This window comes from Sinocyclocheilus grahami, unplaced genomic scaffold, assembly GCF_001515645.1.
Source record: "Sinocyclocheilus grahami isolate Dianchi unplaced genomic scaffold, SAMN03320097.WGS_v1.1 scaffold150.1, whole genome shotgun sequence".
In the NCBI taxonomy this organism is placed as follows: Eukaryota; Metazoa; Chordata; class Actinopteri; order Cypriniformes; family Cyprinidae; genus Sinocyclocheilus; species Sinocyclocheilus grahami.
The window spans coordinates 959504-976934 of NW_015505329.1; the positions used below are offsets into that span (position 1 = coordinate 959504).

At 39.4% G+C, this 17431-nt stretch overlaps 1 protein-coding gene across 1 annotated transcript in view; it reads left to right on the plus strand.

The window, feature by feature from the left end:
- LOC107592121 (eukaryotic translation initiation factor 3 subunit H-A) overlaps positions 1–17431 on the plus strand; it is a 76319-nt gene that overhangs the window by 33377 nt on the left and 25511 nt on the right. The window contains exon 3 of the mRNA XM_016281506.1: positions 14996–15163. Within this exon, the coding sequence (XP_016136992.1) occupies positions 14996–15163 (168 nt within the window). The remainder of the gene's footprint in view (positions 1–14995; positions 15164–17431) is intronic.

Consider the following 17431-nt stretch of genomic DNA (forward strand, 5'->3'; position numbering starts at 1 on the left):
CTTGTTCTGTAAACATTTGTGAATGTTAGGGCTGTGCAATTAATCGCATGCGATTGTCATGCGCATCTAGTCAGTAAAGCCGGTCCTGTGATTAGTAGTAAATCTCCATCACCTGCTTTCAGATTGAGCGGCATTCACTGCACAGAGATAATCATAATCGCAGATGAATCGCATTCGATTATGAATGCAATATCGCCTAGCTTGTCAGTGAACTACGGCTCTGTGTAGTAAATGCTGCTCCATCTGAAAGCAGGTGATGGCGATTTACTACCAATCACGGAACCGGATTTACTGACGAGATGCGCATGACAATCGCATTCGATTAATTGCACCGCCCTAGTGAATGTTGCTGCTATCATAGCGGGGACCCGACACATATCACTGAGAGCTGTTATCAGTTGTTTTTGGTTCACCTACAGCAGATGGAGGGTTTGGGCCCTGGCGTTGTGGCAGTGGCCGGAGAGCTCTCACAGGAGGAGGAGGGCGAGCTGGGCCCACAGGCTTCGGTGGTAGTGGGGCCCGCCGTTTTTTAGTTGATATTCTGGGACTTGCAGCGAAAGAGTGGGAGAGTTTGAGCCCAGTATAGACCAGTTCCTCCATTTTCTGTGAGAAACTTAGAAGTGGAGATGACAGGCCAAAGCCGTAATTTCTAGTTCCAAAGAGTCATTCAAGGTTCTTTTGCTAATGATTTACTACTGAATTAATTGGAAATGTTTCAAATTGCAAATAGATGGATGTATTTGAAATTGGTTTAATTCATATTTAAAAATGCAGTCAAATGTAGTGAATACATTTTATATATTAAAGGGGTCATATGATACGATTTAAAATTTTCCTTTCTCTTTGGAGTGTTACAAGCTCTTGGTGCATAAAGAAGATCTGTAAAGTTGCAAACACTAAAGTCTCAAAACCAAAGAGATATTCTTTATAAAAGTTCAGAGTTAACCACGCCTACCTAAAACCGCTCGTTTTAACACGCCCCCACATACCTACGTCACGATCTGGGAAGATTTGCATAACGCCGCCCAAATGTTCACGTGAAGAAAGAAGGCGTAACTTTTATTCTCGCTGTAGTATTGTTGACGGTGCAGCCATGTCATGAAGGCGCTGTGTGATTCGTTGTGAAAGTGAAACTACTTTGTTTGGTCTTCCAAAAGAGGACGATATCCGCTTCGTCATGCCTAGAGCTGATCTGTGCTGGTCGCTGAGGAAATACATCAACTTTCACCGTGGACAAAGCTGAGTCCAGCACGCCTCAGCTCACTCTATCCCGGCCTCAGCGCACACTAAGCCGGGGCTTCCCCTCACGCTAGGCCGCTGTGTTTTTTGTTGCCACTAATGATTCAAACGCGAGTTTTGGGCAGTAGAGTAGCACTTGTTGTTTGTCATTTCTCCGATCACAAATGCAGACAGAGTTTTATGTTTACGCGGCGCGATGCAATGCAACGCAACGCGTAAAAAGACAGTATAAGTCATTATAATCAGTAATTATGTCCCCACTGGATGCAACAAATGCCTCGTTTGTAATGGGTTTTAATGTTTATGTCTCGTTGCTCCGGCCGGACACGGCATCAACAGTATGTGAGGGGCGTAACATTTCCGTCTCACACTTGAGGTATTCGGCCAATCATAACGCACTGGATAGCTGGTCAATCACAGCACACCTCGCTTTTTCAGACCGATGAGCTTTGTAAAAATCGACGCGTTTCAGAAAGGCGGGGCATAGAGGAGAAACAATAATGTACAGTATGTGGAAAATAATGTGTTTTTTTTTTACTTTAAACCGCATAAACACATTTCATTACACCAAATACACAAAATAATGTTCTTTTTAGCAGCATCATATGACCCCTTTAAAAAAAAAACACTAGTTGCTGTTTTGCAATGAAATTATATAATTAGTTGCAAATTTAAGTGACACTCCAAGTCCTTCATATTGATTCACGTTAAGTCATGTCTGTCTTTTAAATAAAACCCACATTTTTCAAATTTAATTGAATTTGACTTTGGCATTTGACTGTGATCTGATGAAACTCCAGCAGTTTCATTGTAAATCCCTAGAGGTTTCTTGAACCACTGGCTGAGAAACCTTAAGAACAATCAGACACCTGAACCCCTGGCCTCTAATGCGCACCTTAAGGGTAAGCTAATCAGTGAGGAATCACGATCCATTTCCCGTTTGGTTTCTCAGGGGACGTGGCCCGCCATCATGACCCTGGCAGTGTTCCCATCTTCTACTTAAATGGCCTGATTTATTAATGGTCCCTGATGCCACCACTGAATGTGTCCTGTCCAGGGTTTTAGTAGATTGCTCTGCACCTCTCAAGGCATAATTAATCACAAGTGCAGGAAGATCAGCCTCAGTGACTAGCAAGTATCTTCCGGGAATCACGCCACTGTGACTCCAGAGTCAGATGAAGGGAAGCGTTTGAAGGTATGAAGTCATGTCCCAGGGTGCCACTGATGTCTATATTTTTCTATCACTCTTATGTCCCTTTGCACATACAGCAAACCTGGCTTGTAGAAATAAGGTTTCTTGTTATTTTCGGGCCTGGAAGAATCATGGAAATTTCTATGAATTTTCTAGGTTTGCTCAGATCTAAATCCACCAGGTACAAACTGCTTTTTGCAAGGACAGTCTCTCAGTCTCTTCTTAGGAAGTATAAATGCAATGACATTTAAAATCATTGTCTGTCAATATGGGGTGCTGTGTGTACATTAATGAAGAAAAAAAAAGTATACCGTATAATGTAAATTGTTCTCCACACTGACATGTTTTGACAATTGTGATTCATATGATTGTAAAATGTAAAAATTTGCATTTCAATGGTTGCGTCAATTGGATCATTGCAGACTGAAAAAGTGATTGTCAATAGTGATCGAAAAAGTGGTGGCAGGCAGAGTGTATTTTCTAAATTAGCATTGCAGCTGAACAGCAACAGAGCACTTGAAGTTGCACTTTGCCAGAACGTCAACAGAATTAAGCGCCATCTGTCAGATTATGAAAGGCTGTGAACTGACATGTCACAATCGTATCACGTTGGATAATTAAAATCTACAAACCAGATTTGCATTTCCAGAAGGAAATGGCAGTGCTTGCATGTCAGCAGAAGAATCTTGTTCATTTTTAGGGAATTTAGGCTTTAGTTCTAGCTGAAAAAAATGTGACGTGTCATGTATTATGCATTATACAGTGCATGAGAATCAACACAAAACTTGACACTTCTTTTGTCAGTGTAAAGGTCAAGTGTTTAAATTGACCAATTGTAATTCTATATTCAAATAAAATAGGAATTCAGTATTCAAATATTTTGACGCCATCTTTGCTGTCAGTTACATTTTGAATGATGTTTTGAATTAAAATTTTTTTGTGTTTGTGCTAATTTTTCAATTTTAAGCATTTTCATTTAAGCAATTCAGTTTTTTCCAGTATGTTAACATTTTTCATCAGAAAACTATGTAGGAATCTTGTAAGATTTTGTATAGTTTTATTGTAATTTTCAAAGAAGCCTATTTGTCTGCTTGTATCTTTGATCTTGCATTGAAAATGGCTATTGTTCATTTAATTTTGTATAAATTAAATTTAGTTAACATTGAGTAACAATGCACATTAAATGAATGTTGTAAAAATATGTTCATTAATTCATGATACCTTATATACATGAACAAAATTTACTTTATTGTAAATTGTTACAAACATTTCATCCAATTCGACTGTCATCCAAGTCATTAGTCATTTTTGGTTAAATCCAGTCAGCTGCAATTTTACTTTGATTTTCTTTTGTCAAAGATGCTCAACGACCCTTCATTGTCTCCCTAATGACATCATGACCACTAAAACCCTTTTAAACAAATCTCTTTTTCTTTTCCGAAAGTAATACTGCTTTAGCATGCTTGTAAACATTGAATTTTGAATAAACTTGTAAAGTTCTACCAAAATGTTTATAGACATCGACGCAGTTTCTAGTAGTAAAGATGTCAAACACAAAACTAATAATAGTATTATAATGTAAACCAATGACAGCAGCTATTATAGTGGCTGTTGGCTAATGCTTGTTATAATCTACTTCTCCGGAGGGCGGGCCATATTTCATCCAGCAGGCAGCCAGAAGGCACTACTGCGTAAAATACTTGGTGTGTTTCGCCTCCCTAGAGGGTTCCCGCTTAATTGATTACTTGAAATATGATGTTCATGTTAAACCACGCGATTCATTGTTGTGTTTGTCCTCCTCTAAAGTCCAGATAAGATCCAGTCCTTCTGCAGATGTGAAAAGAGGCCCTTTTTGTGCCTGTTGTTGCGTCAAACAATGAGGAACGAGCGAATCCCTTTCCGTCCTAGCATGCCAGAGCGCTCGTCCTTGTTATTCTGATGTTGTGCCAATGTAAGTTGTATTGAATCTTCTTGTAGCGGCACTTGAAATCCTACCGGTAATTAGAGGCTCGCCAGCCGTGCTTTCTGCAGAACAAGTGTGAAATTTGAAATCATCCGCCATTTGCAGATGTGCACCAGGACGGCGTTCGGAGGGAGCGAGTGAGCGCATGCATTTCCTACTGTTCTCCTTTCTCAGCCAGCAGGAGGGATGGGGATTGAGTGAAATGCAGAGGGAGTGTCATGGTGACACACGCCGGCGCACATGTTTTCTCGCTGTCTTATTGACGGATGCATGTGTGACTGGAAGCAAACAACATATCGAGCTCCCGCGACTCGTCCCGCATCGGCGAAGCAAGCCAGCTAATTTTCTCCTCACGAGCAGCTGCATAATAGGATCTGAGGATCGCTTTGTTCCATGTTCCACCGGGCATCGCAGATTAGCTGCGATCAATCTTAGTTAAGAGAGACCTGTGAGTGCCTGACACCCTGATGCAGCGCTGCCACCACTGCAGAAAAGCAGAGGGGAAAATAAACATCAGCCTGTTTTATACGAGTCAATATCTTGTGCTCTAATGGGACGAGAGTCGACCAGAGCAACCCTTCATTTGACAAATACATCCCATCATTCAAGCTGTTGTGTTTCGCCCCTCCTTTTACTTCTCTTTCTTTTCACCGCGCACCTCGCCGGTCCCACAGGATTGTCCTCACGGACCGTCTTCGGGCACAGGCGCCAGCACCGGCTCGCACTCTTTCTGAGATTTCCCATGCCTTCTAGTTGCCGTCTCATGAAGAATGTGCTTTTATTATCTTCCCATCGACTGTTGAATCCACAATGAGCTTGACATGCTGCAGCATCTACTGGGGACCTTTGCTGGGGTGGATGCAATTTTTCTTGGGTCTTAGTTAAGGTGTGCAAAACTACTTTTTGAAACTAATTGGTCTTTAGGCTGGCTGCAGGTTCATGTCTTGGCTGGACATGTGACATTTCTGTAAGACGCATTGTAGATTTGGGATACTTGGACTCTTGACTGCCATTATGAATGAACTCGATGGACTCGAGTGGACTTGTATTCAATTTTGACAGACATTTTGGGCACAGACATTTTTCAGAGTACAGATGAATCTGTAATTTTTAAAATGAAAGGTAAAAAAATCATCAACGTCATAAACGTCTTCCATTCCAGTTGGTAAAAGACTGGGATTTCGACATGGTGGACTTGGACCCAACACTACATTAATCTGTGCAAAACAGCTAGATGGAACAAAACAGAATGGAACCAAATGTCTTAAGACTCGTTTTTAAAAGCTTTACTAATTCTTCGACTTAACACTGGTGGCGAGTCATTTAAAAACTTAGGAATGGGGCAAACAGGGTTGTTGAGCCATTGCGCCATTTAAAATTTAATTGAGAATGACTTTCAAATTCAGGGACTGAATTTGAATTCAGTTTGTATTTGAATGCAGTTTGTCTTTGAATGTAAAAAGGTAGAATTAAAACAAATTTCAAAAACCAAAACAGAATGGCACAATTGTAACACTGAAAAAAGCATTTTCTGTAAAGCTGCTTTGAAACTACATCTTGTGAAAAGTGTTATACAAGTAAAATTGAATTGAAAAAGCAATGTCTTTCAAGACAAACTTTAAATGTTGTCTTTGAAAGTTTTGAAAAACGTTTAAAAGTCTTAGGTTTCAGGCTAGATAGGTTGGAAATGTCATCTGTTGAAATGTGTACTTAGTTTGTTTTTCATCATATTTAATAAGTTAGCTTGTTCACTGAGGTGGAAAAACTTTACGGAATCCATTACCTGTCAGAAATTCCTCTTCCTGTTATTTGCACTCAGTTTCTAACTGAACGTCCTGCTGCCAATTAAATTCATATTCAGTCTGATTAATTGAGCAGGAGCCAGTTCCTCACCGCTGATTTGTGCACAACTCTGGTTGCAACTCTAGATGAACAGATTTTTTTGTTGTCTAAATGGTTGACACTAATATCTGTCCCTCACAGCTTAATTTTTATTTGTGTTAAATTAAAGAGTGTTTACCCTGACTAATGTCCACGATGCTCTAAAGTGAGGTAATGTTGTTGGCCTGCTGTCTCTGTATTAATTCTCGCTGTGGTTTGTGCTTAGTGAACAAGGATCCCATTTTTCCATACTGCAGCTTCATCTGGTGTTGGCAGACTTGCTGGGTGGAAGCAGTGACGCAGTAGATTGTCACGACGGGAGGGATCTTGTTATTCCAAATGGAAGAATGGTGGGTGTCAGAGGGCCCAGTGTTGACCTTTGTTGGTTGAACGTGCACAGCGGTGGTTTCAAATCATCTGGTTTAATCTTTTTTTGGGATAAAGCTGGTGTTTCAGATTGCCCATTTTGCAGTACCATCACGCAGGCCACACTGCCATATCAAATTAGAGAATTGCAGCTTTGGAAGGCTGAGACGCATGCATAATGCAGATCTCTATCCGTTTGATTGTCACTGCTGCGGCCTGAAGGAGCCGTGACATTGTCTTTCGGTATGGTTGGGGCTTATTCTCAAGGTTCACTGGGAGGAAAATAAAGTTGGAATTCATGATGATTATCCTTGGAGGCTCTGGATTTACTTGTCGGGCTGAATATGGTTGTAATTTGTCTAATCATTAGCGTGGCTATTATGGTTATTTGAGGCATGAATCTTGGGCTGTGCAAATTTGTAGGTGTAGATGAAGCTGTTCGTAGTGGTTGTAAGTCTTGGGCGAACAATTATAAATGGATATTATGTGGAGTGTCACGCAGGGAATTCTGGGAATGTAAGTTTACAGTTTTTTACGGTAAGCGTTGATTTGTTCTTTTTTTACTTCTAAAAATTTTACAATTAACAGCATTTTACTGTACAATTCAATGAAATATCTGTTTAGATCTTTTACAGTTTTCCCCTGTATATAGTATGGGAACTTACTGTTAACCTATTAAGTTTTTTTCTGTAGCGTCTTTACAATATTTTACTGTTAAAATTACAATCATTTTTAACAGTGTACAATTAATACAATAATGTAAAACTTTCAGTGCAGTTTCATCTTAAATGATTTATCATACAATCTCTGGTTTGATGGACTGTTTCTTTTCCAATTGGAACTAAACAGTTTCTGAGCAAATTTAGTTTTTCAGAAAAGCTGATATACTCAAAATCCTTTTTAGCATGTTAATGTCAAATCTATTAAATTGATTGATTGCTTCATTTTTATTATTTTTAATAAATGACATTTTCTTGGATTTATTCTCCATTAGTGGTTTCAACAAAGTCATTTATCTTTAAAATTCCAATCTTATTTTTTCTAGTCACATTTCCGCCATTTTAAGTCATTCTTTGTAACCTTTGAGCAGTATTATTGGATACAAACAGGTGAAAATGTCTTTTAAAAAAGTATATTTCTTCTTGCATTTGTTCTCCTTTAGTGGCGCATTTCATTTTAGTAGTGGTCATTTTTTTTATTTTTAAAATTCCAATCTTACTCAATTTTCAAGGTGAAATCATGATGCCGGCTCGACATTGTGATGTCTGTACATAACTGGACGAAGTTATGTACAGGACGAAGGCATCGTCTAATTGCCAAACCCTAGTGGTGCATTTCAACAAAGTCAATTATTTTTTAAATTCCAATTTTATTCATTTTTTAAAGTCACTTTTTTTCCATTTGAAGTCATTCTTTGATCAGTATTATTGATCCAAAACACATGAATTTCTCTTTAAAAAATTCTTGCATTTATTCTCCATTAATGGTTCATTTCAACTTTTTTTTAAATTTTTTTTATTCCAATCTTTTCATTTTTTTTCAAGTCATATTTCTCCCTTTTCTTTTTTTACCTTCGGTCAATATTATTGAACCCAAACAGGTTATTGCTGTTGGAGTGCCTGCAATCGGACATCTTTGCAAATTCTCCAAGGAATTCAATGTTCTCCGATATTCCTCTGATACTCCTATCTGACATGATCAAGAACATCTTGCCTCGCTGTGGGTCCTTGGCTGGTTCTTGCACTATGGCGAATTGGTCGTAAATCTGATGCGTGTTGTGAGTATTTGGAAGCGTGTGAGAACACATTACAGATGGACCTGCGGTGCAAAACTTGCTCTTGATGTTTCATTTCGTATGCTGCTTCTGTTTGGTGGTGCCAGGCTGCTAATGGACGTGCAGAAAAATTGTCGAATGAAATTGTGCTGGCATTATACTTCATGTCTTCTAGCCTACGGCTCAGTCTATCAACCCTGGCCAATAATAAGCAATCCATTTGCAACTCCAAGCCTTGATGAATTACAATGTGTTCCTGAGCGGTACATGACCCGAGAAGTGGTGGATGTGAAAGCGTGCAATTCCAGACGCCAGTTATTGCTCTCATGTTTGACGGGCCTGCTTTCCAAACGAAATTCATGGTTGCCCTGACACTAAGAAATCAAGCCCCACAAAAGGCAATAAATTATTCTCCAGCGTGACACGAGCTCTTATTACCTGTGCCACTGTACATAGAAGGCCCGTGTTGGCCTAATGGCGGATTTTGTCAGGGGAAGAATTTTCCGGCACAGTCGCTGACAAATCAAATGTCACCGCTCATCCAGGTAATGACGTCTTTGTGTCTTACGCGGCTTGTGTTTCACACTCGAGGCTTGACAGCAGAACCCAATGTATCATGAAATTTAATGTACCTTCCCGTGGTGGCATAACAGAGTCTTAAGTTATTCGGGTCGGGTGGGGTTTGACCCTCAAGTGCCGGTTGCGCACAAAAGCCTTTGAATTATACAGCCACAATGAGAACCTTTAGCCGCCGCAACAATGGGATGCAATGCATTGCAATCCCAGCTTTCCGTGCCAGCCCGGCTTAAATGAGACTTGTGCTTTCTGTGAAGATCAAGGGAGTGAGTTATCGCCATGAAATACCCCTGTTCAAAAGGCATTTATGCAAAGGGAGCACCCTTGCTCTTAAGTGTTTTCCGTTTTGTTTTGAAACTGAGGACTGATGCATTTGCATCCCATATTAGATGCCGGATTTTCACCCCAAACACAACATTGAGTGTGTTACTGGATATGTAAAAGCCATTGTGTTCATTGTTGCAACACAAAGTCTGTGTTTCATGCTTTACCTTTCCTTTGGTGACTATTGTAAAAGTTGTGTAAACGTTTCCTCGTCCGCACCTCATTTAGCATGGATATTTTTAGAGGGTTTCATATGAAGAAAGTGTCATTGTGAGGCTTCCATGGGAATGCAAATAGCATCTTGTGTTGAATGTATTGCCTCATACCTATCAGCTTTTACAGCACTGTAGGGATTGTTTACTATGGCAGAACTGTCTTTTCACTAGAAGCGGGGCCGTGAGAGTGTTTATTTTGAGGCTTGAAGATTTGAATCGCTTGTTTGGCTTCAATTTAGTTCTTTAAAACGTCGCCCCCTTGTGCATTCGCTTGGAGGAAGCCAACCAAGAGTTTCGGAACAAATTACATCTCAGTGTCTCATTCATATTCAGCGTCGCCTGTCAGGACCTCACGGTGATGAATTTAGTTGTTAGGCCTGGTGGGCACGCTCGAATTTGCCAAAGCAAACGCTTGTGCTGAATTTATTCCACGCAAGCAGCCCCGGGACCGATCGCTGGATGTGTAGGCTGCCAGTCACCTGCCTTCAGAGGAGTGGAATGGGATGGGCGTGGAATAGCAAAAGGAAAAGTTTCACCGGGCGCGGCGTTCCGCACGATTGGTGGAAGTGCTCTTCTCGGAGGAATATCATCTGCCGCTGAGTCCCGAGAGTGCTGCTTGAAGCATGGAACGGAAATGAAGAATAGTTCTTCCACTTTATTGTGCTTTTCTCAAGCTGGCTCTACGGCACAAGAGCAGCTGTGCCTTTAAGGCAAGCCAATGTTTTGCATTATGTTTGAGTTTTGCACATGCTTTCCCGCATGGATTAGATTGAGATTTCAGTCTCCACTGGGAAATATTATGGTTAAGGGGTCTCATCTGATATTACTTTTTTTCTTAAGCCAACACCAGTTTTAGACTTGAGTTTGTCCTTTATACGCACGGGAACTAGTGCTGTGTTCGATACATCGATACAACGATGTATCGTCACAGAGATCTGACGATACAAGTGTAGCGTCTGGAACACTCCCAACACACAATATATATTTTGTTAGCTAGATTTCACAAATACTTTGTAACACCCCAGGACGCCGAACAAGACCCTGGTTTCATGGTAACCCGATACATTTACAACCTTGTGGAATGCGAGCCGGCTCTCATTCTGCTTTCTCCAGAAACAAAGGGACACAAATGCACAGGAGAAATGGACTTTTCTACTAATTAATTCATAGGAAAACCTTCTTTGAATGAACACCCATTTTCTTCAGGCCAGTGTGTATATTATTGCTGTGTTGTATTTAATCTGTTGTATTATAGACTATTTTTATTCATGCTTACGATAAACCACCTTTTCACTATATGTAATCTTACCTTGTTTAGTATCTATGAATTTGCCTTCGTATGATCGAAACAAGCGTGTATATTATATGGTGGTACATAGGCAATATATATTAGGGCCCTGAGAATCGTTAATAATTTCGATTTAAATCCATTTGCAAATTACCATGCTTCGACAACAAAGGGTCGTAAACCCTCCAGCAATTGCCACCTCCCGCTCGGAAATTCCATTGTGCTCATGGGACAAGCCCATCTTGAAAGGCGGAGATCTCCTCCGACCTTAAAGGCCCGGCTCCAGGGACCCGCCTCAGTCGGTGGTTCGGCCAGAAGCTAAGAAAATGTGAGAGAACGCTTCAGGATACCAAAGCTTGTGCCAGGCCTTTCGGCCTCGACTTTCCATTCACCAAAGACTCTGACTCAAACTGGTTCTTTTCATCAACTAATTTCAGCAAGATCTTGGACCTTAAGATTGCATCAGGAATCTTTTTCAGACATACGCAAGTATCAAACTTAGTCGATTTAAAATATTAATAATTAATCATAATTAGTTATGGTTAATTATTCATATTTCCCATGAGCTGATTCGCTACACAAGTATCGATACTGCTGGCCCTGTATCGATATCGCAGCACGTGTGCTGCAGTGGACCGCACCTAATTTGAATACAAGAACACAGTTTAAAACGGAGTAGAAAAGTGCAAGGTTTCTAAAAAATAATGAATAGAGCATAATACAAAGAGGTTTAATCTGGCCTCAGAGGAACACAACTGGGGTTGCCTGATAAAAAGAGACATAATGCCTGAAACGCATTTTCATAATGCTCCCCACTTGCGCAATACGGAAATATCTGCTAAGTGTGCTACTTATCTTTGTCAACGTGGCAACCATGTGCACACGCTCTCTCCACTGTGGATAAACGCGCGTGCTTTCTGAAGACACCGGTTAGCTTGCAGTTTAGCGAATTCCACTTCAATATTCTATTATCACAAGTATCGATACTGCTGGCCCTGTATCGATATCGCAGCACGTGTGCTGCAGTGGACCGCACCTAATTTGAATACAAGAACACAGTTTAAAACGGAGTAGAAAAGTGCAAGGTTTCTAAAAAATAATGAATAGAGCATAATACAACGAGGTTTAATCTGGCCTCAGAGGAACACAACTGGGGTTGCCTGATAAAAAGAGACATAATGCCTGAAACAGAGCTCCCCACTTGCGCAATACGGAAATATCTGCTAAGTGTGCTACTTATCTTTGTCAACGTGGCAACCATGTGCACGCGCTCTCTCCACTGTGGATAAACGCGCGTGCTTTCTGAAGACACCGGTTAGCTTGCAGTTTAGCGAATTCCACTTCAATATTCTATTATCGGAAAAGTGTAGTTTATCAAGTGTTCATTTATGAGAGAGCGTGAGAGAGAGAGGCTGTGTATGTATGAATTACCACCCTTTTGCCGTGTTTCTCTATTAGCAGTGAAGCTGTGGCTTTAATTGCTTTAGAAACGATATTAACAGTGAAGACCGCGCATTCGTTTAGAACTCTTCTAATTTTTATTTTTTAAATGATTTGAATGTGTTGATTTGTGCAATGATAACCTACCAGCAATGTTAAGATGATTTTAATATATCAGAATGAGTACATTGCAATATAAAATTATTAGAACGAGTACATTATTATTTATGGGCTTAAAAACAAGATGCAAACAATCAGAATATTGTACCTGGTGGGGAGTGCCCAATGTAAAGGTTATTGTACTGTGGTACAGTTATAGAGGCCCTTCATAATGCAGAGGTCAACTGCCTGTTCTGCCAATAGTTAGCAACGGCCCTATGGTATGCAGTGTTTAATAAACAGCTGTTTTACTAAATTCTTGTAGTCCCGAAATTCTGTGCAGTCCCGTATCGTATCGTGGTCTCTGTATCGTGATACGCATCGTATCGTGACTTTGCTGGTGATACACAGCCCTAACGGGAACTCTGAGGCGTAATCTTGATATTTGATGAGATTTTGTTTGTTTGGTGAAATATTGTGTCTGTGGAGGAGCTGTCTGATTTGCAGCGTCTTGTGGCTCTTGTGACGTTGGGTGTTATGGCTCTGGTCAAGAAAGCCTCAGAAACACCTGTTGAGTGTTTGCCAGTCCACAAACAGATTCAGTCAGTCAGTAACCGTTATGTGTCTTTGGATTATCTTGTTTTGTGTTTCCAAGACTGTAATAATGCTGGAAGGCACAAGACATACTCTATGCAAGTTGAACAAAATACGTCTAGCCATATGCAAGCAAGTTCTTGTTTATTGTCGTGTTTTGAAATGTGTCAGAGTTCAAGTGCACACAGTTTTCTTAACATGGATGTGATCTCTAGTGTAAATAGAGATGTATGTTCAGTAGTGTAAATGTCTTGTATGTCCAGTTTTTTCTTTCAGGTCAACTACTATAATAGCAGAGCAACCATTTAAAGAGAATATCGCTCAACAAGTCGACTTGTTTATATCTAGCTGCGAGAATTACACATCAGGGTTACTGACCCAGGCTATTGAAATTAGCTCTATTGCTCCCTTGACTACTCGAGAGGTTTGTTACCACCAGTAGCACACATAATTATGTTCAACAAGACTTGCAACATGTTGCCTAGAATTGCATTTGCAGATCTGCATTTGGGTAGAGCGCTGTCAGTCCCATCTTCTGTCTGGAGAAAAAACATGGCGCTCCAACAACTTTTTGTTGTTCAAGGCAATTTCTTTTCTTTTGCTTTCATCCAGGGAGCTGGGATCCCATATAGTCTCAGAGTGGTGACAGCATGTCAGGATCCTGCTCTTCAACAGGAGGCGACCCGACCGTTCCTCATCCCACGGTTCTCTATCCTGCTCCACCAACTGCCTGGAAAAGCTGGCACAGGCAATTATACTTACCCCAGTGCATGGATTTGAATCGACTTCATCCGAAAGATGCCCACTCTCTTTAACACTGTCTCCTGGAGTGTGCACTGCACATTTGCTTGCCTCCCAGTAGGGTTTATTTATAAGCAGCTACATCTGAGTCGAGGTGTGGAGTCTGCTTCGTTTGTTCAGACCGATTCATCTGCCTCTCTCCTCTCCTGCAGATGTGACATTCGTGCTCCTCCAGCCGAAAGTGAGCTGTCCCTGTGTAAATCCTTGTTAAAGTTCACCGCTGTCCCCTCTTCACCCGGCATTCTGAAGAGCTGACATCTCTCCCCATAATCTGCTGCCCTTCTTCTCTCTTTTCTCCTGTCTGGCTGTGCCAGATCACTCGAGCAATTTTGCAGAGGCTTGCAGTTTTTACAGACAGTGCACTTACAATTTGTATTGAGACTTATCGAATTAGGATGTGGTGTTCATAGGAGGTGGGCTGGGGTTTATTAGCGTTGTTTGCTAAGGCAAGCATCTGCATAACTAAAGTTCATCTGCCTGGAAATGTAGTCTGACTGCTGAAAGCATGGTTTGACAACTTTACAGTAACACTTGTTTGGCAGGAAGAATTTGTTAGCGCTTTAACGGAGATACAAGCTTCATGTTTCCACTTTTAAACTCTGTAATACCTTGCATTATAAGTGCGTGACTATAAACACAATTTTACTTTTTTTTTTTTTATTCTAATTTATTTTTTGTAATGTATGTAGTAGTTTAATTTATCATATGATTTTTTTTATTTTTATTGATTTCATATTTTTAATCTTTATGATATTGAATTATGTATTTACGGCATTTAAAGAAATCAGTTTAATGGTAATCAGAGGTAGATTTTTATGGTTGTGTTTTCAAATTATTATTCTTTTTCTACAGTCGATTTTAAACATGCCTAATCTCTGTTACATTTTTATCATATCTGTGCAATAACTGGATGTATGCGAGTTATAATGGAGCATGTTAGATGAAGCTTAAAATAATATGTCTAATCCATCAAACACCGTTGGGAAGTCACTGCATTAGTATTGTGCTTTTGGTCAAATGAATGTGCACTGGGAAAATGTTATATTGGGAATCCACCCAGCCATTGTTCTTCTAGTATCTCACTCTTATGCTCTCCCATGATGCACCAGCTTGAAGCCTTTTGCTTTGACTAGTGAATGGCCCTGGAAATGTCAAACTTTCTTTACCCAGCACAATCATTTCTCATAAAGCAGATATAAACTCATTTTCTCTCTCTTGTGCTTTTTTTCTTCATCGTTTCCAGTTCAATACCAGATGGAGATGATGAGGAGTCTCCGGCATGTGAACATCGACCATCTCCACGTCGGCTGGTATCAGTCAACGTACTACGGCTCTTTTGTCAGCCGAGCCCTGCTGGACTCGCAGTTCAGCTACCAGCATGCAATCGAAGAGTCTGTGGTGCTTATTTATGGTGAGTCTCATTAGTTAATAACCCAATATACACAGTGCATTCACAGGCTTGAATCAGCTGTGCGTTCAGGATTTGACCATCGTTTTGGTAATAAAATGTGCAAATATAAATGCTTTTCAAGAGTTTTTTTTTTTTTTGTAATACCAGTTAAATTTATTCTGCATAGTTTGGTTTTAGTTCAGGTTTTTTATTTTAGCTAGCTACAGTTTACTAGGATTTATTTTGAAGCAATTCTCACTTAGAAATTGTTAGTTGTAAGTAACACATTGAATTAATATGAGATTTTTAAGTAGAAAGACTGAAATAGTATAACATACTATTTCATACTTGTTAAACATACTTCATTTGTTTTTTATATAAAAAAAAAATTTGTGTGTGTATGTATATATATATGAATAATAACTGTAAACCATATTTGATCAGACTAATTACAACTTTTCTGGTGGATGAATTGCTAATTGCCATTTTTGTGTTTAAAATAATTTATCTTTTTTATTTGTTTACATTTTTTTCTAATTATTTTGTATATTGCATTCAATTTATTTATTTAAATTATTAATTTAAACTCATTGTGAAGCTGGTGCTATATAAATAAAATTACGTCTTTAGAATCAGAATGAACTATTTTTCCAGCAGGTCAAGTCAGTGTAATGTTAATACACTTAACAATAGGTTGCTTCTGGTTGCCTTTAGAGACAGAGCGTTTTTATCACGGTTAAGGTAGTTTTACATGCTCTGCTTTACTTTTGCTGTGTTACAGACTTATTGCTTCATTTTAAATTGGTAACTTTCTTGTTGGTTTCAGTCAAAGTACATGATACTAATAAGCTGCTGAGGATTAAAATGTCTTGTGGTCGTTGCTGAGCTGGCAAAGCATGTTGCTAGGTCAAGTGTTCGATACACAAACTTGCAAAATGAAATCCTCGGATAAAAGCGTCTGTATTCGACACACGGTTCACAGCTCCAGCTGCCACACTGCCGTGCCGTTCTTTATATTTAATCATGCCTCCTTTAAATCCATCAATAATGCAAGCTGATATATTAAAGGCTAAATAAAAATCTGCTCACATCTCTCTGCATACTGAGGAAAGAAGTCTTGCAGTTTATACAGTTTCAGTGTGAATTTAGCAGATCTGACCCTTATTGAGAACTGTGTTTTATGCATTAGAAGACATTGCAAAATCTTACGTGACTTTAAGGCAATTTAATGCACTTTGGTAGAATATCTGTCTTTTTTTTTAAATACATTTATGCATTTAGCAGATGTTTTATCCTTTGATTAATATAAATTGACTTGCATTGCATTCATCGGTTCATGCATTTGCTGTGATTTGAACCCATGACCCTCTGTATAGATTGTATATATATTTGTATAAATAATGCGAGCTGAAATATTAAAGGCTAAATGAAAATCTGCTCAAATCTCTGCATGTAGAGGCAAGAAGTCTTGCAGTTTAGACGGTTTCAGTGTTAATTTAGCAGATCTGACCCTTAAGAAATCAGTTTTGGCAGGAAATGCATTGTGAACTCTTAGGTGCTTTTAATGCACTTTTTCTGTTTAATTCTCACTTAGAAATTGTTAGTTGTAAGTAACACATTGAATTAATATGAGATTTTTAAGTAGAAAGACTGAAATAGTATAACATACTATTTCATACTTGTTAAACATACTTCATTTGTTTTTTATATAAAAAAAAAATTTGTGTGTGTATGTATATATATATGAATAATAACTGTAAACCATATTTGATCTAATGCACTTTTTCTGTTTTTAATGCATTTTATCCTAGTATTTAAATAAATCAAGTTGATTTGCATTCATGAGTTCATGCATTCCCTGTGATTTGAACCCATGACCTTGGCATTGCATGCGTCATGCTCTATATTTTAAGCTAGATCTGAACATTAGATTGGAGTGAAACAAAAGACAAAATTTTGCACTTCAATTCCAAAATCTTATCCTTTGTTTGCATTGGCTGCAGTTTTATTATGGCATTATTATTTAAAATGGCCACCCGTGACTTGGACGTACCTTTGGCAAAGGAAGGACATTTTAAGAAGTGCGCAGGACCCCTCTGCAGGCTGGATGTGAGTGGCAGCTCTGATAAGGCCCGTGTGAACATTTCAAAGCCTTTGACATCTCTCTGACAAGCACATTAATTCAATACAACTCGCTTACTAAAAGCAAAGGTGAGCTTTTGTGGTTGGCGCAGCTTGATTATGAAAACTGACAGCTCCTGCAGTCGATGATTTCTTTATGAAAGTGGG